The sequence below is a fragment of the Doryrhamphus excisus genome, chromosome 21 (genome assembly GCF_030265055.1).
Source record: "Doryrhamphus excisus isolate RoL2022-K1 chromosome 21, RoL_Dexc_1.0, whole genome shotgun sequence".
Lineage (NCBI taxonomy): Eukaryota > Metazoa > Chordata > Actinopteri > Syngnathiformes > Syngnathidae > Doryrhamphus > Doryrhamphus excisus.
In genome coordinates, this window is record NC_080486.1 from 12716440 (window position 1) to 12733459 (window position 17020).

A 17020-nucleotide genomic window follows, 5' to 3' on the forward strand; every position below is an offset into this window, starting at 1 on the left:
CGTCAGCGGACAACCCCCCTCTTTCAAAACTTTGCTCTTAAGGCCAGAAGACAGCGCAGCATCCGCGACTTTAAAGGTCGATCCTACAAGAAAGCAACTGGAGGTATCGCGAGACTTTGAGCGAGGAAGGTATAAGGATGATGCTAACGTCAGGCCTTGTTTCAAGCTACGCTTTGTTAGCTTAGCGTGTAGCTTCCAACTCACACCTTTTCTTCCTGAATCAGGTAAGTTTCTTTAAAAAAAACACTTTTTGTCTTCTTGTCTGGTATTGTTTTAAAATAATTAAATTCCACTTGCTCTACCTTGACGTCACCCCATTTACACCTGCATGGAGTTTGGAGTCCATTTCAAGAAGTTATATATTACCACTGAATGACATTCAAGTAAAACTGTTCAAACGTGTATATTTGTGGCATCAAATCATAGTATGAAAACCTCACCGCTCACGTTTTGTATCATATAATAATTATTATAATTATATAGATATATACACAAAGTTTTTGCAGCAGGTTCTTAAAAACTGCAGAGTACTTCTGTCCTACGGAGGGTCTTTGATTAGCTGACTAGGTCCTCAAAAACCCCAGAATGTTCCTGTCTTGTTGATGTTTGACCAGTAATAATCATAATGCGAGCCTTGCGTTGACATACAGTGCAAGGAAATTTGGCCACTGGAACATCCATCCATCCATCCATGCATTTTCTATGCCGCTAATCCTTGTTAGGTTAGTGAGTATGCTTGAGCCTACCCCAGCTGTGCCGCCTCTCGAATAAGCCGCACTTCCTGGTGTGGACACTGGGGCGGCACCCTCGAGCCTTGTGTGATATTAATATCACAGCAGCCGTGCCGCTCCTGAACTGAAGCTGACTACTAAATTTAAACGTCCTCCATTGCTGTGCTCCCACATTCCTGCCAGGCCTCACCTCCATCTCCCACCAGGCCTCCTCCTATCATGCTTTGCTGCTCCTGCTGATGAAGATGACGCCGACAACAAAGGTGAGCATTGTGTAACATGTAAATGGGTACCACATGTCACAAAACTTGGTGTGGAGTTTAAATAGTGAAATAGTTTAAATAGTGAAACTACGTTGGTTTGCGAGCACACTGGTGTTCGCATGATCACACAGTTTTAATCGCATTTGGATTTAGAAAATGTTGTCAACCTTCTCGCATTTTACCGAGCACGGCTTCAGCTCTTGTTGTTTTGTGACAATTCCAATAACAATGAGCCATGTGACGTCACTAATCTAATCAGGCCTTTTCACCTGGACTTTTACATTCAAAGGAGAGGCAACGAGCGCAGTCAGGTCACATGTCCAGCTCATCCGCTCCTCCATCACAACAGCAACTTTGAATTGGCTTTTCAACATTATTGCCATTGTCTCAGCTGGAGCATTTAGTTACTGTTTTGTAGGCCTACGTAGCTCAAATGCTAACGTTGGAGAGTTCTCTGAGTGACCGAGGCCGCTTGTTGAACAATGATCATTTCTTGACCTTTGCCCCCCTTCGCCTGTACCACTTATTTTGTGGTTCAGCCTGGTGTCCAAAAATGAAGCGTGATGAATGTATACCTTCTTGAAGCACCTAATAAAGCCAATTCGGGACGAGATTCTAAATGCAGGCATGTGCACGGTGAGGATGGCAAGCAAGAAGTTGTGTCTCCTGCCGCACAAGAAAGTGTGATGTTATTTATTGGACAGTCACCATGGAGCTGTTGCCATCAGCGACAATAGGGTGGATTCATCCATTCAGCACAGGACGACGACGAGGAGGAGGAGGAGGCATCCTTCAAGTCGCGCGGAGGAGGTGGCGATGTGAGCAGGAAGTTTCCCGACATGCAGTTGTTATTGTTCAAGCTTTCATTGGAGCGCTGTGGGTCCCATGACAGCGACACCTGTCGGCAGGAGGCAAGGCGGAAAAAAAAAACGCATAAACCAGCTGCACGGCTCGATGACCTCTTCCTCTGCACAGAGCGGGAAGATGCAGCTCAGACATGTGCAGAGGGGGGAGGGGAGCAAGGAGGGGGTGAAAAACCGGTTTCCAATAGTGACGGATGATTTGTAGGTAACAGTTGTTTGCCTTGCGGCCTGAGGCCTGGCAGCAAGCGCCATGCTCTCCTTAAAGGAACAGTACGTCACAGCATCTCTTTGACCTGTTGACCCCCCCAGCCCACGAATACCTCAACGTGCTGTTTACAACATGAACTCATAAGCAGCCAAAATGTCCTCCTCTCAGCTCCACTCAAGCCACTAGAGGGCGTCAGACGCTCCAGGGCAACTTCTATTGGACTCATCTTTTGTTCGACTTCCGAGGACCACATGCAGTGACATGTGCAGCCACTGGGGGCGACTTCAATCCGGTAGAACCTTTTTTAACAAGCGATAAGTCACCACAAGTCTATCACACTAGTGGGTATGCTTTCTAGACCGACCAGTTTTGTGATGGAGATATATTAGGCACTAGTGCCACGGTAACACCTTGCCTACCCCGAGTGGCAAGGTAGTGAGAGTGAAGAGCTTTGATGCAAAAAAACCCAACAACAAAAACAAAAGTACGATTTAAAAAAACAGCAACCATTAAAGCAACATATTAACGAAAATAACATGAAGTTAATTTGAGTTGAGCTTTGTTGTGCATAAACGGTAATCTGTCTATTAGACACTCGGGGGTTTTGTCGCCATCGCGTGGTAAAGCACGTCAACACTTCAAGAGGTGACTTGTGTGGTCAATGGTCATATTAACAGACACTTGAAGTGTTTTTACTTTGCTTTATTGTTGATTATTGCATTAGTACAACAAAGAAAATTATTCAAGAGAGGAAAAAAAAGTTAATTTGTCACATTCATGTACACATCAAATGAGCATTGTCATTCACTTGTTTGGATGTCTTAAAAAATCAAAATGTAATTATTTGATAATCATTGTCATTCATTATTTCTATTACTATAATGTGGCCTTTGACCCTTGAGTCCTTGGCAAATTTTAAAGAAAAATACATTACTTGTTCAGTCATAAAAAAGCAGAAGCATTGATTTATGCGAGAAATCAAGTCTTGAAATCATTATGTGGGGCCTGGTGGCTCCGCCCCTTCAAATGGAGGCTTAATTGATTGGATGAGGCTAATTGTTCCCAATATTGAACTCAACAGTGCCCCAAATCTGCAAGGAGACAAGAAAAGATTTTGAGTTTTTTCACAATCCTGTCAGTCACGTGTTGAGATGATGTGTGTGTCATCACTAAAGTGCTCCCGTTACCTCGCACAGGTTGCTGCAGTACATCACGGCCACCAGGGTGCGCTTTCCTACCACCTGGGGCATGAAGGAGACCTTCCAGGAAAAGGAACCTTGTGGTTCAAGGGTCCTGAAAGACACGTACATCATCAATACGGACACATTCACGCAGAACCGTGCTCATCTATGTGCTTACTTGTAGAAGCGAGTCCTGTACGGCAGCGCCCGAGGGCCCTCCAAGGCCACGTAAATGTCAAGCAGAGGGTAGTCAAAAGGGTTGGTGAAGCTGACCGTGACGAACATTTCCTCGCCAACCTCATGAGGCCCGCTCACCTGTGAGGGTACGAAAGACAACAATCAATTGTAAAACGGATCACAAGAGCTCAAAGGACCTTTCGGAGGAAACCGGAAACGTTCTGATGGTGTACCTCGAGCTGGAGGGATGGTGTGGCCAGGTAGATCACTTTGAGGGCGCTTACGTTCTCAGTTTCAGTGCGGCCGCTCAGGTTGAAGCTGAGGTAACGCTGAAAGCCCAAATGTTTCACATATTCCTGAGCGGTGGTTGTCACAACCTGGCGCGCCGCTGCAGCACAAACAGAAACTTAGCTCTGGAGCGCGACTTCTGCCCCATGAGGACTTGGCTGAGGACGGACTCACTTTGGTGAGGCTCCACTGTCGCACTAAGCGACTCTTGTTTAAAACGATTGGACAGGACGCCGGTGTAGAAGACGACCGTGCATGAAAGCATTGCCTTCACTGTTTCAGGAGTGTCCCCGTGGTTCTTGAACTCCACCACAATGTTCACGTCCTCTCCTAGTTGAACCTGCAGAGGCAAGGAGGCCAAAGGTCAAAACATGACCGGATTCTCGGTAGGGCACAAGACATCACACCTGGTCAACTAAGAGGGTGGCGGTAATCTTTGTTTTTGGAGTCGGCTCATCTCTCTCTAAGCCGTGGCTCTCCGCCTTCGCAAGAGACATGGTGTCCTCACGACTTCCTGCACTCATGACGTTTGAGGTTTTTGAGATGAGCTATGATTTAGGATGCTATGGGGGCTCAGTGTCACCTTCAGGGTACTTGTACTGGTGAGTGATGTCTCTGGCATTGTTGTTGAGAACATGCTTGGTATAGATGGCTTGTCCCACTAGAGTGGTGTCCACTCCCATGGTGGTCAAGTTCCCGTAACGGTCCCGCTCTAAGAAGACCACATCGCTGTTCACCTGCAGAGGGCGCACACAGACTTTACTACCCGAGTGTGGAAGTAGCTCAGCGAGTCTTACTTGCTGACCTCAGCGTAAATGAAGGGGCCGTCAAACGGGTATCCCACCAGACCGTCCTTGATGGCGATGACCGAGGCTGGCCCGCAGCGGTAGAGTCCTGCATACACACACCTTCTTCACTACTCTGTCACCACACCTATGCACGTGTGCACCTGTCCTACCATCGCTAGTCTCCTGTGGTGTGGAGTCTACCACCTGCCAGCCTCCCAGTGCTGCGCCAAGGTCAGGGCGTTGCATGAAGACCTCGTTCCAGCAGTGGTAGTTCCTGCACAGTGCACTCCTGTTACCATGGCAATGACCACGGCAATGCCAGATGTCAGCATCCGTGCTATTGTGTCTTGACCAACCAGATGGAGTCATTTGTGTGCCGTTCGTCGGGTGAGCCATCCGGCTTGAAGATGAGTTCAATCTTCAGGTTGCCCGTGTTGTCGTGAGCCGAGCTGAAGTTGGTGATGACTCTGGTCGGGATGCCCAAAGCGCGCAGAACTGCAAGCGAGACAGTTGTTGCATTGGTCAGTCACAGCACGTCCCCGGTATTCCTCTGGAAACGACACTAGATCTTACAGGTGTTGAAGACTCCAGCATACACCCAGCACTGGGCGTAGCTCACTGGCACGCCCGTGTTGGCATACTGCAGTAGGATCTTCACGCTGCCGGTCCACAGCGTGGGGGCCGTGCCTCCTGAAAAGTCATCACTCCAGTTGCCCACCAGCACGCCGTCATCATCCTGGGAGTTTATCTGGAAAAAGTCAGAAATCAAACATGAATCAGAAGCATGAACATGACAGCCATGGATGTAGCTGAAAGCTAGCCACAGCGAGTGGATGGCGCTTACCACGGCAGAACCCTTCCGGACCAGTTTGATAGCGTCGCCGCGGCTGCTGATGGGCATGCGGCATGCGTCCAGGAGGTAGATGCAGGCGTCCAAGATGCCACGGTCAAACTGCAGCAGGACAGGAAGGGCACAATGTTAGCTGGTGATCATCACCCCTGTACATACGCAGCATGCACACCTGTCCATACACCCATCTGCGGGCAATCATCGTGTCCTTGGAACCCTGGTAGATGATGCCGTATTCGTTCATGACATACTCCTGTCTTCCATCTTCATCAGGATAATACACGATATCCTCTGCGGACAGAAGCATTTTTTTCCAAGGTCAAAGCAAATCAAATAACCAAAAACCAAGCCTGCCGTCACCAAAGGGCGTCAGAGTCGTAGTATCAGAGCTCTCACCCTTACACCAGGCATTGAAGAGCACATAAAAGTCGGTGGCGGGGTTCCTTTTGCTGCGCTTCAGACCACGTCTTGTCACTATTCTTGCATACAGGCGGTACCTCCCCACAATGGCATTGGGAGCCGAGGTGATGCCGAACATGACAGACGAACCTTGATTCTCCACGACATTACCCTGCCAGCGACCCTGCTTGCGGGAGGTGAAGTCCACTACCACTTGGGTGGCCTTATTGGGTGCCGGTTTGGAACCTGCAGAGAGAGTTTAAGTGAGAGGACGGGAACAAAAAAACTAAGCTCAGACCTACCAATGAGGAACTCCAGCATGAATCTGTCTTCGTTGGTCAAAGGTCGATTAAAGGTGACACGGATAACAAACTGGTCTCCCCGACGGACCACCAGGTTCTGGATGTCGTAGAAGTTGGTGCGGTGGACCGGCATGTTCTTTTGCTGGCACATGTCGATGTCCAACACAGACAGTGCCTCTGGAGAGAAACATAATAGTTGGACACACCGAACACCGCAAACCTTCATTGGTGAGCTCACCTCTCCCGGGACTGTATTGGCGCGGTACCGCCACCGCGTCATCCGCGTCGTCCCCGTCAACCGGGTCATCCATGAATTCAAAAGGCTCATATTCGGGGAACTCGTCCTCGACAAGCAGCAGGTTGGTGGCAGGTGGCTAAAAGGTGAGACAAAGACAAAAAGTTGAGACACACTTTCATTGAAGTTACATTTGGAATAAACTCCGACCTTGACATTGTAGCGTCCTGTGTCCATGATGGTCAAAGGTCAAAAGACAATCTGTTGCAAGCGAGACAAAGACAATTACAATTACAATTAATGATATGATTAACTTAAATTGACATTTTTAAAATATAACATGCAGAATAAAAGCTCAAAGTGCTTACCGCTCTGATGGAGATGCGTTTGTGTGATGCCCACATCTGACTTCAAAACGCTTTAAATACACAAATCACTTCCTCTTTGGCCAGCAGCCTGCAGCTTGCATCACGTCTCAGAGCAGCCTGCCCCATGTCAGTGAGCCCTGATTAGTTCCTTCTAGAATAAAAGTTCATCAGGATATAACATCAACATATTGAATGCATTTATTTGTATCACAACGTTTGTTATTGTTTTGCGAAATACTGACTTCCTCTGACCTTGACCCTGTAGAGCTGAGGTGACCCTCACACGCCTGCTGCTGTAGGGGTCAACTTCCTGTTTGCCAGCTCCACACCAGGTCGCCACGAACCTCATTGGAATCATTCTTCCATTTCAGGTGACACGGCCATTTTCCTGCTCCATATTAAAGTAGTATAAAGCCTTAACAGTGGTGGTAGACTGCCTGTGTGAAAGGCAAAAAAGAGAAAAATAGTCAAATGTACTGTTTAGGCTCCAATGTCCGAGGACTACATATGAAATTAGCACTGTGCTATCTCTGGCATATTCGCTGCCATTTTTTATATTGGTTCTTAATGCACAGCCCCTTCCAAATAAACATAAACACATTGTAGCAATGAGTTCTTGTGATGCTACATATAAGGCACGTAAGCCCATTCAATCAGAAGATCCACAATGCTCAAGTGTTTTTTACACACTAAAAGAATACACTTAAAAAACTCTGTGTTTAGGGCAAATATTTCAGGAAGTGACATCTAAAAATGTAGAAAATTACCCTAATTTATTGATAATGACGGCCATGACAATTTACAACTACAGGGTACAGTAATGCACCGAACCTGCGTTGACTTTTTCATAAGGGAAGGAAGGGGGGCGGAACCAATTTTGTGAGGTATTGTTGTCAGTCGGTTCCAGGTGTGTACGCGTCGTAGGTTTTGGCGGTAAGTGACCCTGCTTCGTTTTTCTTTTGTTTTCACAGGTTTTAATACATTTCGGAAAGTACAGTACATAAAACACCCGTAGTGCAAACCGGTCGTGTTAAATGACTTGAACTAAATAAATAGGCGACACACATTTTTAGTAAAGTACGATGTCAACAGGTCATTATGTTGATGTCATGAATCAGCGTACGTGAATGGTTTTTGTTTTAAACTTATTTGTACATCTTATTGAAATGGAAAACAGTAACTTAATGCGAATTACACACAAAAAAGCTTTTTTCATCATCAGCATTTCATCATTTGGCAGCACGGTGTCCAAGTTTAAATTGTGTAATGCCATCTATTTTTTAAAAATTAGTTTCACACACGTACTTTTTGGGTTGTTTACATTGTTAGAATGTTGAGGTTATATTTGTTATATACAGACCTGGACACGGGAGGGCTTAGAGCTTGTATTAACATTTTGCATTGACCTACATTACTGCTGTTGTTCAGTAGGGCTTTTATCAGTAGCCATTTATGCACACTGGGTATGAGATATAATGCACTTGACCAGAAGATACAGATGACGAACGGTCAGCTTGACATACGAAGAGGAAGTGCAAGGTCAAGACAAACACAACCCAATTTTAGGCTGAGTTTGCAGAAAAAGATGTAACTTGCAACCTCGTACAACATTTTTTTTAACCTCGAACAGCATGATGATGATGATGATGATGGCTGCAGGGAGCACAGTAGCCATATTATCTAAATGTCACAAGCGACTCCCTCAGGCCCATTAAAATGAACAAAAGGCCCTTCCAAAAAGTTTATGAAAAGATGAGAAAATATCACATGACACACGTCAGCGTTTTTATAGTCAACATTTTTTCATAATGACCATCGCATTGTTTAACGTGCTTTTCCTCCTCCTTCCAGATGCTCTTCCTGCCTCTGAGCTGCCACTAGAGGGCGACAGAGACTGGCAGTCAAGGTAAACGCACGCACACGGTCAAGCCTGCTCTCCTCATTAAATAATTCGGGCTAATACGTCATCGGTTTTCTACTCTTTCCAAATGCTGCAAGGTCGTTGGTTTGAGGCCTGTGCATGACCTTTAACCTTATGAAACGATAACAACAGATTTAAAAGCAGATCAAGTTTGTAAGGTGGTGGATCTGCAGTAAGATGAAAATGTTCGCATTACAATGATATTAGTTATTTGTACGATTTCTTGCAATGTATATCATTGTCATTGATAGGTATGATCATAATTATGTTGTGCCATTGTGCCTGTATACTCACCGTCCCATAGCTTACCTGAGGGAAATGCATCTTTGTTATTTCCCCTTCCTAAACAGAAACATTTTTCTCTGGAAAAAGTGTGCTTGTTTACACGTTTAGAGTAGAGAGTAGATTTTTGTAGCGTAAGCTCAAGGTCTAAAGTTCAATGCAAAAGGCCTTTGTTGCATTGCCTGTTGTCAGACAGCAGAGGTCACTGGTGAGGGCATCAAATGATGCACAGGATAGATTGGAAGGTCAAAATCAAAGTCAAACAATTGTCACTAAATAATCACATTAATTGACAGCACTGGAATAAAAGCATCCGAATCAACTTTATTGTCCCAAAAGTTGGATTGACTTGAAATGTCTCTCACAGCGCAGTGTGCTTTCCGTATCTTGAGGGTGTTCAGTCCACTCACCAGGAAGTCTGGTATACACCTTTAGGCCCACTGACAAGCACATGTCATATTTGAGCAAAATTGGAAAACATGGCTGCCACCAACTGCCAGTCATTGTGCATTTAACACTTTGCTGATGCCTGCATTACATAATGCTAACATGTCTTCCAAAGTATTTTCAGGGGGTGTCACTATTACATGACAATACATTTGTGTTCCCTGTATCTTGATAGATGTATTTGTGTTATTGTTTATTTGTTATTATTGTGTTATTATTGTAAATATAGTGAAAACACATGCAAAAAAAGCATGCAATTTCAGCAGCCCCATGGTTTAAATCAAAGGTGTCCAGAATTTTATGCATTCGGGTGCTGCTTTATTAACCTTTCGTCTACTTAATGATGTGCTTTGTTTTATTGCTTTGTTTTTTTAGCATAATATGCTAAGTACTTAAATACATTGAAAGAAAAAAAATACCTATCTCGTCTTTGTGCTTGTTCAATTATTCTGATGTGATTGTTACATTTTTTTGTTTACTATGGGCCAATAAAAAGGGGGCTGTGGGCTGCTGGGCCCCCCAGGCCAGATTTTGGACGGGACATTATTTAAATGCATTGATTGAGCTTTACATTTTTGTTTAATGACAACCTGCACGTCATTATAATAATAGTAGTAAAAATCATGATAACCGTCAGTGTAGTGATGATGCTGTATTTAAAAAAAAACCTTAAATATAAATACTTTATTAGTGTATGGTTGAAGCGGCTTTTAATGAACCAGACTTGCTGTGTATGTTATAAAAAGTGTTGGAGAGGTGAATGAAGGAAGCAGGAAACACTCCAATGACGATGAGGAGGAGGAAGAGGAGGAGGAGTCTCTTTCTTTCTCATTCTCTCTCTCTCTCTCTTTATCTTTCTTTTCCCGCCATGCACAGAGCAGGTGCAGGAGGTGGCGGACGCGCGCGCTCGTGGATGTACTTACCTACTTGCTTGTCTTTGCGTGGAATGCACGCGTGCCTCTTCTGCGGCTGCGGCTGCTGCTGCTCGACTGCTGCTGCGTGAGTCCACCGAGGATGGGAGGAGGAAGCCTCGTCCTGGTGCTGGCGCTTCACTTTGGTGAGTGCTCAATAAAAAATGCATTTTATTTGTTATTATTCTAGTTATGTATTATTACTATCATTATTATTATTAATCATTCTACATTGTAGTTTTGTTTCACCTTGGAGGCACAGAGGCCATTCTGATTTTTTTTTCTCCAAAAAAAGAAAAATGAGAATTAGATGATGTAAATGACATTTTTTCGTTTTATTTTCACTGGTTTACATTAGCTGTGTGTGTGTGTGTGTGTGAGTGTGTGCGCGTGTTTGTGCGCGCCCGCGCGCATGTGTGTGCCAACAAGGGGGATCCCCACCCCCCACCATCCCCCTCTTCCTCCTTCCCGCACTTCATTTGTGCCAAAGTGACATTTTGCTACTGTGTGCGCGCGCAACACCGAGGCCACACCAACCTCAATTATAATTATATTATTAGTAATAGTATTATTAATAACGCAAACAATAATTCACTTTTATTATTTATGAAAGACGCATAAATAGAGAAAAGGGTGCATCGAAAAACGATGATGTCATTTGCAGCCGTGCACGAGCGCTCCCCCTCTCACGCGCGATACAAAAATAGATGCAAGTGAAAAGTGTGTGTGCACGCGCGCGCGTGTATACACTCACGACCCGGGCTACGTCTAATACGTGTAAAATCATCGTCGTTCTTGTTCATTGCATAACGCTCCTGTGTGCGTGTGAACGGTCGTGCACGTGTAGATATATATACATACATACATATATATATATTAGTGTTTTGTCTTTGCCATGCTTCTGCATCGTGCACTCAGTTAGCAATTCGTGTCTTTTTTTTTAACAATTGGGCACATTTTCTGGCCGTTATTATGAGGAGTTAAACTAGCGTGATTGACATTTTGTTCTGTCCTTCTTGTTATTTCGTTTGAAACAAACGAAATATTTCTTCCGGCCTTTTTCTTTTTGAGTAGAATAATTTTGGTCACCTTTTTGTCGTGTGTGTGTGTATATGTTGGTGGGTGTGTCGCACGCTCACACGCTGCTTCTGCACTGCAGGAAAGTGTGCGTGTACACGTGCGTGTGTGCGTGCGATAGAGAGGTGTGAACCATCCAAAAATGTGAGTTGAATTTGATAATTAAAAAAAAACAAGAATGAATTTTAATTACATCAAAACTAAAAATGATGATAACCACAGCACACAATTAAAATCCAAGTGAACAAAAACCAACACTGTAACAAAGTGTTGGCTTTTTTAAACATGCAAAAACGACTTTTGTTGAGGAAGGATATATAAAGTGAATGGCCACTAATGTCAAATAAAAAAAAAGAAGACGGTTGTTTTTGTTTTTTATCATTGACCAGTCAAAAAAAAATGACTGAAATGTGCTGCAAATAAAATTTATAATTTATGTCATAAATTATGTATCAGGTGGGGAGTAAAAAAAAAACGTGCGTGGGGGTTGGTGGGGGCGTGAACATGCTGGTGTTCATATACTGCAGCTTGACTTCTACATGACGTCATTCATTCAGTCTTTACATCAAATACACATTTACGGGAAAATGTTTCTTTTAAAACTAAAATGAAAAACATATATGACAGATAAGTGATGCTTTTTTTGGTCAAAACATGGAATTTAAACAAAAAAGATTAAATATGCAATTGTCATTTAAATTAAATTAAAATATTAGTATATCATAAGTCTATAATATCAGACTATTACAAGCACAAGGAACGCTAAATTCTGATGGCTGATGATGCAAAGCATATCATCGCAAGATGGTGATTTGTGGACATGGCTTCATATAATTAATGATAATCCTAATCATCAATAACAATAATAATTAGATGTATATGAACAACAATATGTTTGATAACATATGGATGTGCATACAAGTCACATTTTCCTGATCGATTCATTGAGAAAATTCCCAATCCATTGTTTCATATTGTTCTCTTTAGACATGAGACTCAATGAACAGCGCCTCTGCTGGTTGCAACCAAGTAGTGCACGCCATTCTGCTTCTATTGCTTAAAGGAGCCATTAAGTCTGACATATTTGACAAAATGTATACATTAAACACGAGCATAAGCCTTTTTTTGTTAGTTTTAAGGCCTTCTGGCGAGAGTAGGTGTATATTGATCTCCACGTCTTTAAGTCATAAATGGACATTGTTTAATCATAAATATTATTTTACGCATCGGTGCACATTACGGCGCTGACTTTTACTGCTTGCAGCAGCCAGAATTGGCCTTTTGATCATCAAAAATGCACAGGAGTGAGAGGCCCATCATAGATCAATTCTATTTAACAGGAGCTCTCTGCCACACTGTCATAGATTGTTTATACAGTATACGCAAGGAGGTGCTCACTTGCACATTTTCTACAGCTTGATACTCCTGCAGTGACTGCGGAAATTGATTATTTGAATGTAAAGGCGTTACTCATCACATGTAGATAGCGTAAATGCTTCAATTATCGCAGCAGAGAGGGCAGGTATTAATTGGTGAGGTGAAAACTCAGATGTAACAATTTTGTTAATAAAACTAATAATAATTTGGAGTGCACAACTGCATGTGATGTGTCAATTTCTACTGTATTTTATGAACAAAAAGATAAACGACAGGACACAATTATATGTACCGTATGTATGCGTGTTTTCATGGATACAATGTGATTAGTGAACTCAATGAGTTACCGTGCTATTTTTTACAGCCCTAATTCATATTGATACAACACCAATAAGCTACAATAGGAGGTTGCCTACAGCCACAGCGGTTCATGCCAGTGTACACATGTTTTGACGCGTGTTGTATTTTTATTCTTTTATTTGTCCCCCGCCAGTGTGGCTGCTGCACTCGGTGCTGGTAAGCTCCGCCCACTGCGACGCAGTCTTCAAAGGGTTCTCGGACTGTCTGCTGCAACTGGGAGACAACATGGCCAACTACCCTCAAGACCTGGACGAGCAGCAGAACCTGCACAGGATCTGCACGTACGACACACACACACACACGCATTTGAGACCACAACCCTTTATGGGAATATATGACTGACTCTAGTGACCGAGGAGTGTAGGCTCTTCCTTCTAGCTTCGAGACACGCCCACTTCCACCTCTTGTGGGGAAAAATTGCTCCTGCCACTTTTACAAATAAAAGAAAATAACAGCGTGTTTTTTACGATACAAAAAATCTAATTGGACATTTTGGAAGGTGGAGTTTTTTAACATGCATTTTATTAACGACAATTAAGACTGAGAGACTACCGCCATGTTCTTGCCGCAGCAGCAGATGGCACACACACACACGCACACATGCATGCACACACACACACAATTGTTTAATTCAGTGACAGCTCCATCACAGCAGTGAGGGGGCGTGGCAGGTGGGCCTACTTAATACGTCTCCTCTCTCACACATACACACGTACGTGTGTTAATTGGTAGGAGATGTAGTGCGGACACGCTGGGTTCAGCAGGTCAACATCAATAAAAGAGCAGATTGGAAGATTGGATTAGACCCCACGTGCACGCTTCACTGAGCTGACGGAGTGGCCCGCGCTGGGCGGAGCCTGAGCAGAAGATTAGCAAAGTGCACAAGCTAGAAAAAGGATGCTGGAAGATTCTGCATGCATGGTGAATAAAAACACTTATGTTCAAAGTCATCACCTTTTTTCTCACGCTCAGCTAGATAAATGCTAACTAGTTGCACTCACTAGAAGTCTCGGCATCGCGATAAGGTAGCTATAGACTAGCTAGCTCGACAAGCCAACCAGCAAATTAATTAAGTTTTACAGTAGATATAAGTCGAGTCACATAGCTAATTGAGATAGATAAGTCGGCTCACTAGCATGCTACGGTGGCTAACTAGCAAACAGTGGATGACTACATAAGATGACTGATAATGTACGTAGCTAGCTATTATATAAATACAGTAGACCACCTAGCATGAGAACCTGTTAAGGTAGCGAGCTCGTGTGATAGCCTAACAAGCTAATTTCAATTAGTAAGGTAGCTAGCTCGCCATCTTGACATGCTAACTAGCAGGCAGACAGATGTTTAGATGGATAAATTCGTAGGTGGATAGAATTAGATGAGCGATCCTGACATTCTAACTAGCAAAGGCTAACTAGTGCTTAGAATAACTGGTTTGATTAACTAGCTAAGATTATAGATGATGATGTCTGATTAATGTTGCTAACAGTGGTTGTGTTGTGTTTGTGTAGCTACTGGGACGACTTCCACTCCTGTGCCAGCACAGCATTGGCCGACTGTCAGGAGGGCGCCACCGACCTTTGGGAGAAACTCAAGAAGGAATCTCGTAATTTGGATTTTCGCGGGAGTTTGTTTGAACTGTGCGGCGGGGGCAACAGCGCCCCCAGGTGGGGGGCGACCGGGGGCCTGGGGGCATTACTGGCGGCGCTGCCCAGCCTGCTGACGTGGTTGGCCCTTTAAGACTAACAAAAACAACACTCTGGAAAAGAAGGACAAAAAAGAAAAACAAAATCAATAAAAACTGCAAAGTAGAACAAGATGGATTCACTTTGCCCTCAAGTTTGCCTTCCTGGCGCATCGGTCAATCGCCACATCAGGACAATCCACTACAACACTTTGAGGAATTCCAAAAGTATTCCAGGCAAACAGGAACGTTTGCTCATGGAGGTCTCTGTGATAATGGCGGGTAACCGCTGGCACCAGTGCAGATCGAGTGGAACATTGGGGTCCATTCAAAGACACCGTGCTGAACGCGACCATCCGTATGGCGCTAAAAGAAAAAGAAAACAAGCAAGCAAGCCGCATCACACCAGATTTTGCTTTTTGCACCAAATTGTGGACCCCTGCAACATGACTTGCAAGGCTCAGTATTTGACTTTTAGCAGCTAGCTTGCAAACTTGCAAGCTGATTTTTTTGTTTGTTTGTGGTGGCAGAAAGGAAGTGAGCGTTCAGCCTGTGGATGGATGTCGACCTGCATGATGTCGCTTCTTAACACTTTTCAGGAAATGAGCACAAACGCCAAAGTGTTAGCTAATGCTAACTTGCTAACTAGCAGTGCAAATCTACCAGGTGAAGCATAGCAATCCAGCCCGCTGCTAACATAAGCTGTGCTTATGCTCACATTCAGATGAGTCAGTGTATAAATACAAAATGTTAGCTTACACTAAATGATAACGCTATCATTTTAGCAGCTAACAGTGGTGAGCTGTGCCTAAATGTTGACATTAGCAGCTTGGACAAGGGTTAGCATGTTAAGACATCAAACATCAGCCCACCGAAAGAGTTTATCTAGCAAGACGTTGTTGTGAAATCTCTTTTAGAGTATCTGCTTTCAGGGTTAGGTCATGCGTGGCACAGATGCTGAGGTTTTTTTGTTTTTCTACAACGTTGTGCTCCTTTCCTGAAACCCTTGAGAAGTTTTCTTTGGATGTAAGTAGTAACATTAGCGTTAGCGTTGTGTTGTAAACGCAGCAAAAAAAAAAAAAAACACAGAGCAATACAACGACGTCAAGGCCAGTGTAGTAGCTCCAAAAAACGCCAATAAGATTCCATCAATCAATCCATAATAAATAGTGACAAGACTGTTGTGTTGGACTAAAAGACGTCATTGATGAATAATAATAATAATAACTTCTATGTCTTTGTTTGTTTGCTCGCAACTTTACCGATCATTCCACAAATTATTCTGAAGAATTTATGTACATTTAATAAGAGAAAAAAGGTCTATTATAGAAACTTTTAACACTCCATTGATACAGATGATAGAACTATATATAAAAGATTGACAACATGATTTAGTGCTAAATAAAAGAATTTCATGTTTGAAAGGAAGTGTGTAACATCAGTGTTTTTTTCATGTCTCTCTCTCTCTCTCTCTCTCTCTCTCTCTCACACACACACACACACACACACACACACACTTGCATTCATTATTAATGAGGGAGAGTCCCTGAGCTGCTACTGCTGCTGCACACTCACTTGGTATTGATGGAAAGATGATGATGGTGAAGGAGAGGGACTCAGCTGCTCAAACATCAAACAGAAATTACTTTGTGTGTGTATATGTGTGTATATATATGTGTATATATATATATATATATAGCACAAGTGGTCAAATATTTAATTACAAATGTCGTAACATGGTGTCACATAAAGATGTAACATTTCCTTTTTACTTACAGAGGAGGAATGCATTTTAATTGATCAATTAGTATAATGTGTATAATAAGAGAAATAGTTTAGGATGTATAGACATCCTTTAATCTACGAACATAACCTTCATTTAGCCATTTTGGGTGTTTTTCGGGTATTATTTTTTTACAGGCTTGAAAAAGATGTAAATAGAATAGTGTAAAAATATGGTTACTATTACATATTTGTGATTGACAATGTCATGGCAGAAAGTTATTCATGGATTGAGGAACTACATATTACATCGTGGAGAAGGCTACTTTAAAATCTCATCTTAGTATTTTGTCTTCTGATTCTGTTTATTTCTTTGCATGTATTATATATTCAAACAACAACATGACTATGTGCGGAGCAAAAGGGCGCAGACTAATTCCTGGAAAATCTGGAGAGGGAAGGAATGAATAATTGAAGAAGCAATTAAGGCCTGCAGGAGAAGAAAGACCAGCTCATTCAAAATTCATGCTGCAAATCCCGCGAGACTTTGGATGGCATTCGCCGCCACGCCCAGACAGTGCACGTG

At 43.2% G+C, this 17020-nt stretch overlaps 2 protein-coding genes and 1 long non-coding RNA gene across 3 annotated transcripts; 2 read left to right on the top strand and 1 right to left on the bottom strand.

Moving 5' to 3' along the window:
• The first annotated feature begins 20 nt into the window (after positions 1-20).
• On the top strand, positions 21-2956 carry LOC131108740 (uncharacterized). The gene is made up of 3 exons (XR_009120526.1): positions 21-224; positions 915-994; positions 1284-2956. It is a non-coding gene; the product is annotated as an uncharacterized LOC131108740 (long non-coding RNA).
• Positions 2957-3117: 161 nt separating this feature from the next.
• LOC131109152 (coagulation factor XIII A chain-like) lies at positions 3118-6522 on the bottom strand. The gene is made up of 17 exons (XM_058060816.1): positions 6496-6522; positions 6283-6424; positions 6051-6224; positions 5746-5994; positions 5522-5640; positions 5344-5451; positions 5073-5247; positions 4856-4994; positions 4670-4773; positions 4517-4605; positions 4295-4448; positions 4119-4225; positions 3886-4051; positions 3657-3811; positions 3425-3561; positions 3253-3358; positions 3118-3156 (listed from the first exon to the last, which is right to left on the bottom strand). The coding sequence occupies exons 1-17, from the start codon at positions 6520-6522 to the stop codon at positions 3118-3120; spliced, it is 2190 nt and encodes a 729-aa protein (XP_057916799.1).
• Position 6523: 1 nt separating this feature from the next.
• On the top strand, positions 6524-16427 carry LOC131109153 (neuritin-like). Its single transcript, XM_058060817.1, has 6 exons — positions 6524-6533; positions 6926-7024; positions 8505-8559; positions 10185-10360; positions 13162-13309; positions 14540-16427. Exons 1-6 carry the CDS (start codon positions 6524-6526, stop codon positions 14766-14768), a joined length of 717 nt encoding a protein of 238 aa, XP_057916800.1. The 3' UTR covers positions 14769-16427.
• Positions 16428-17020: the final 593 nt, after the last annotated feature.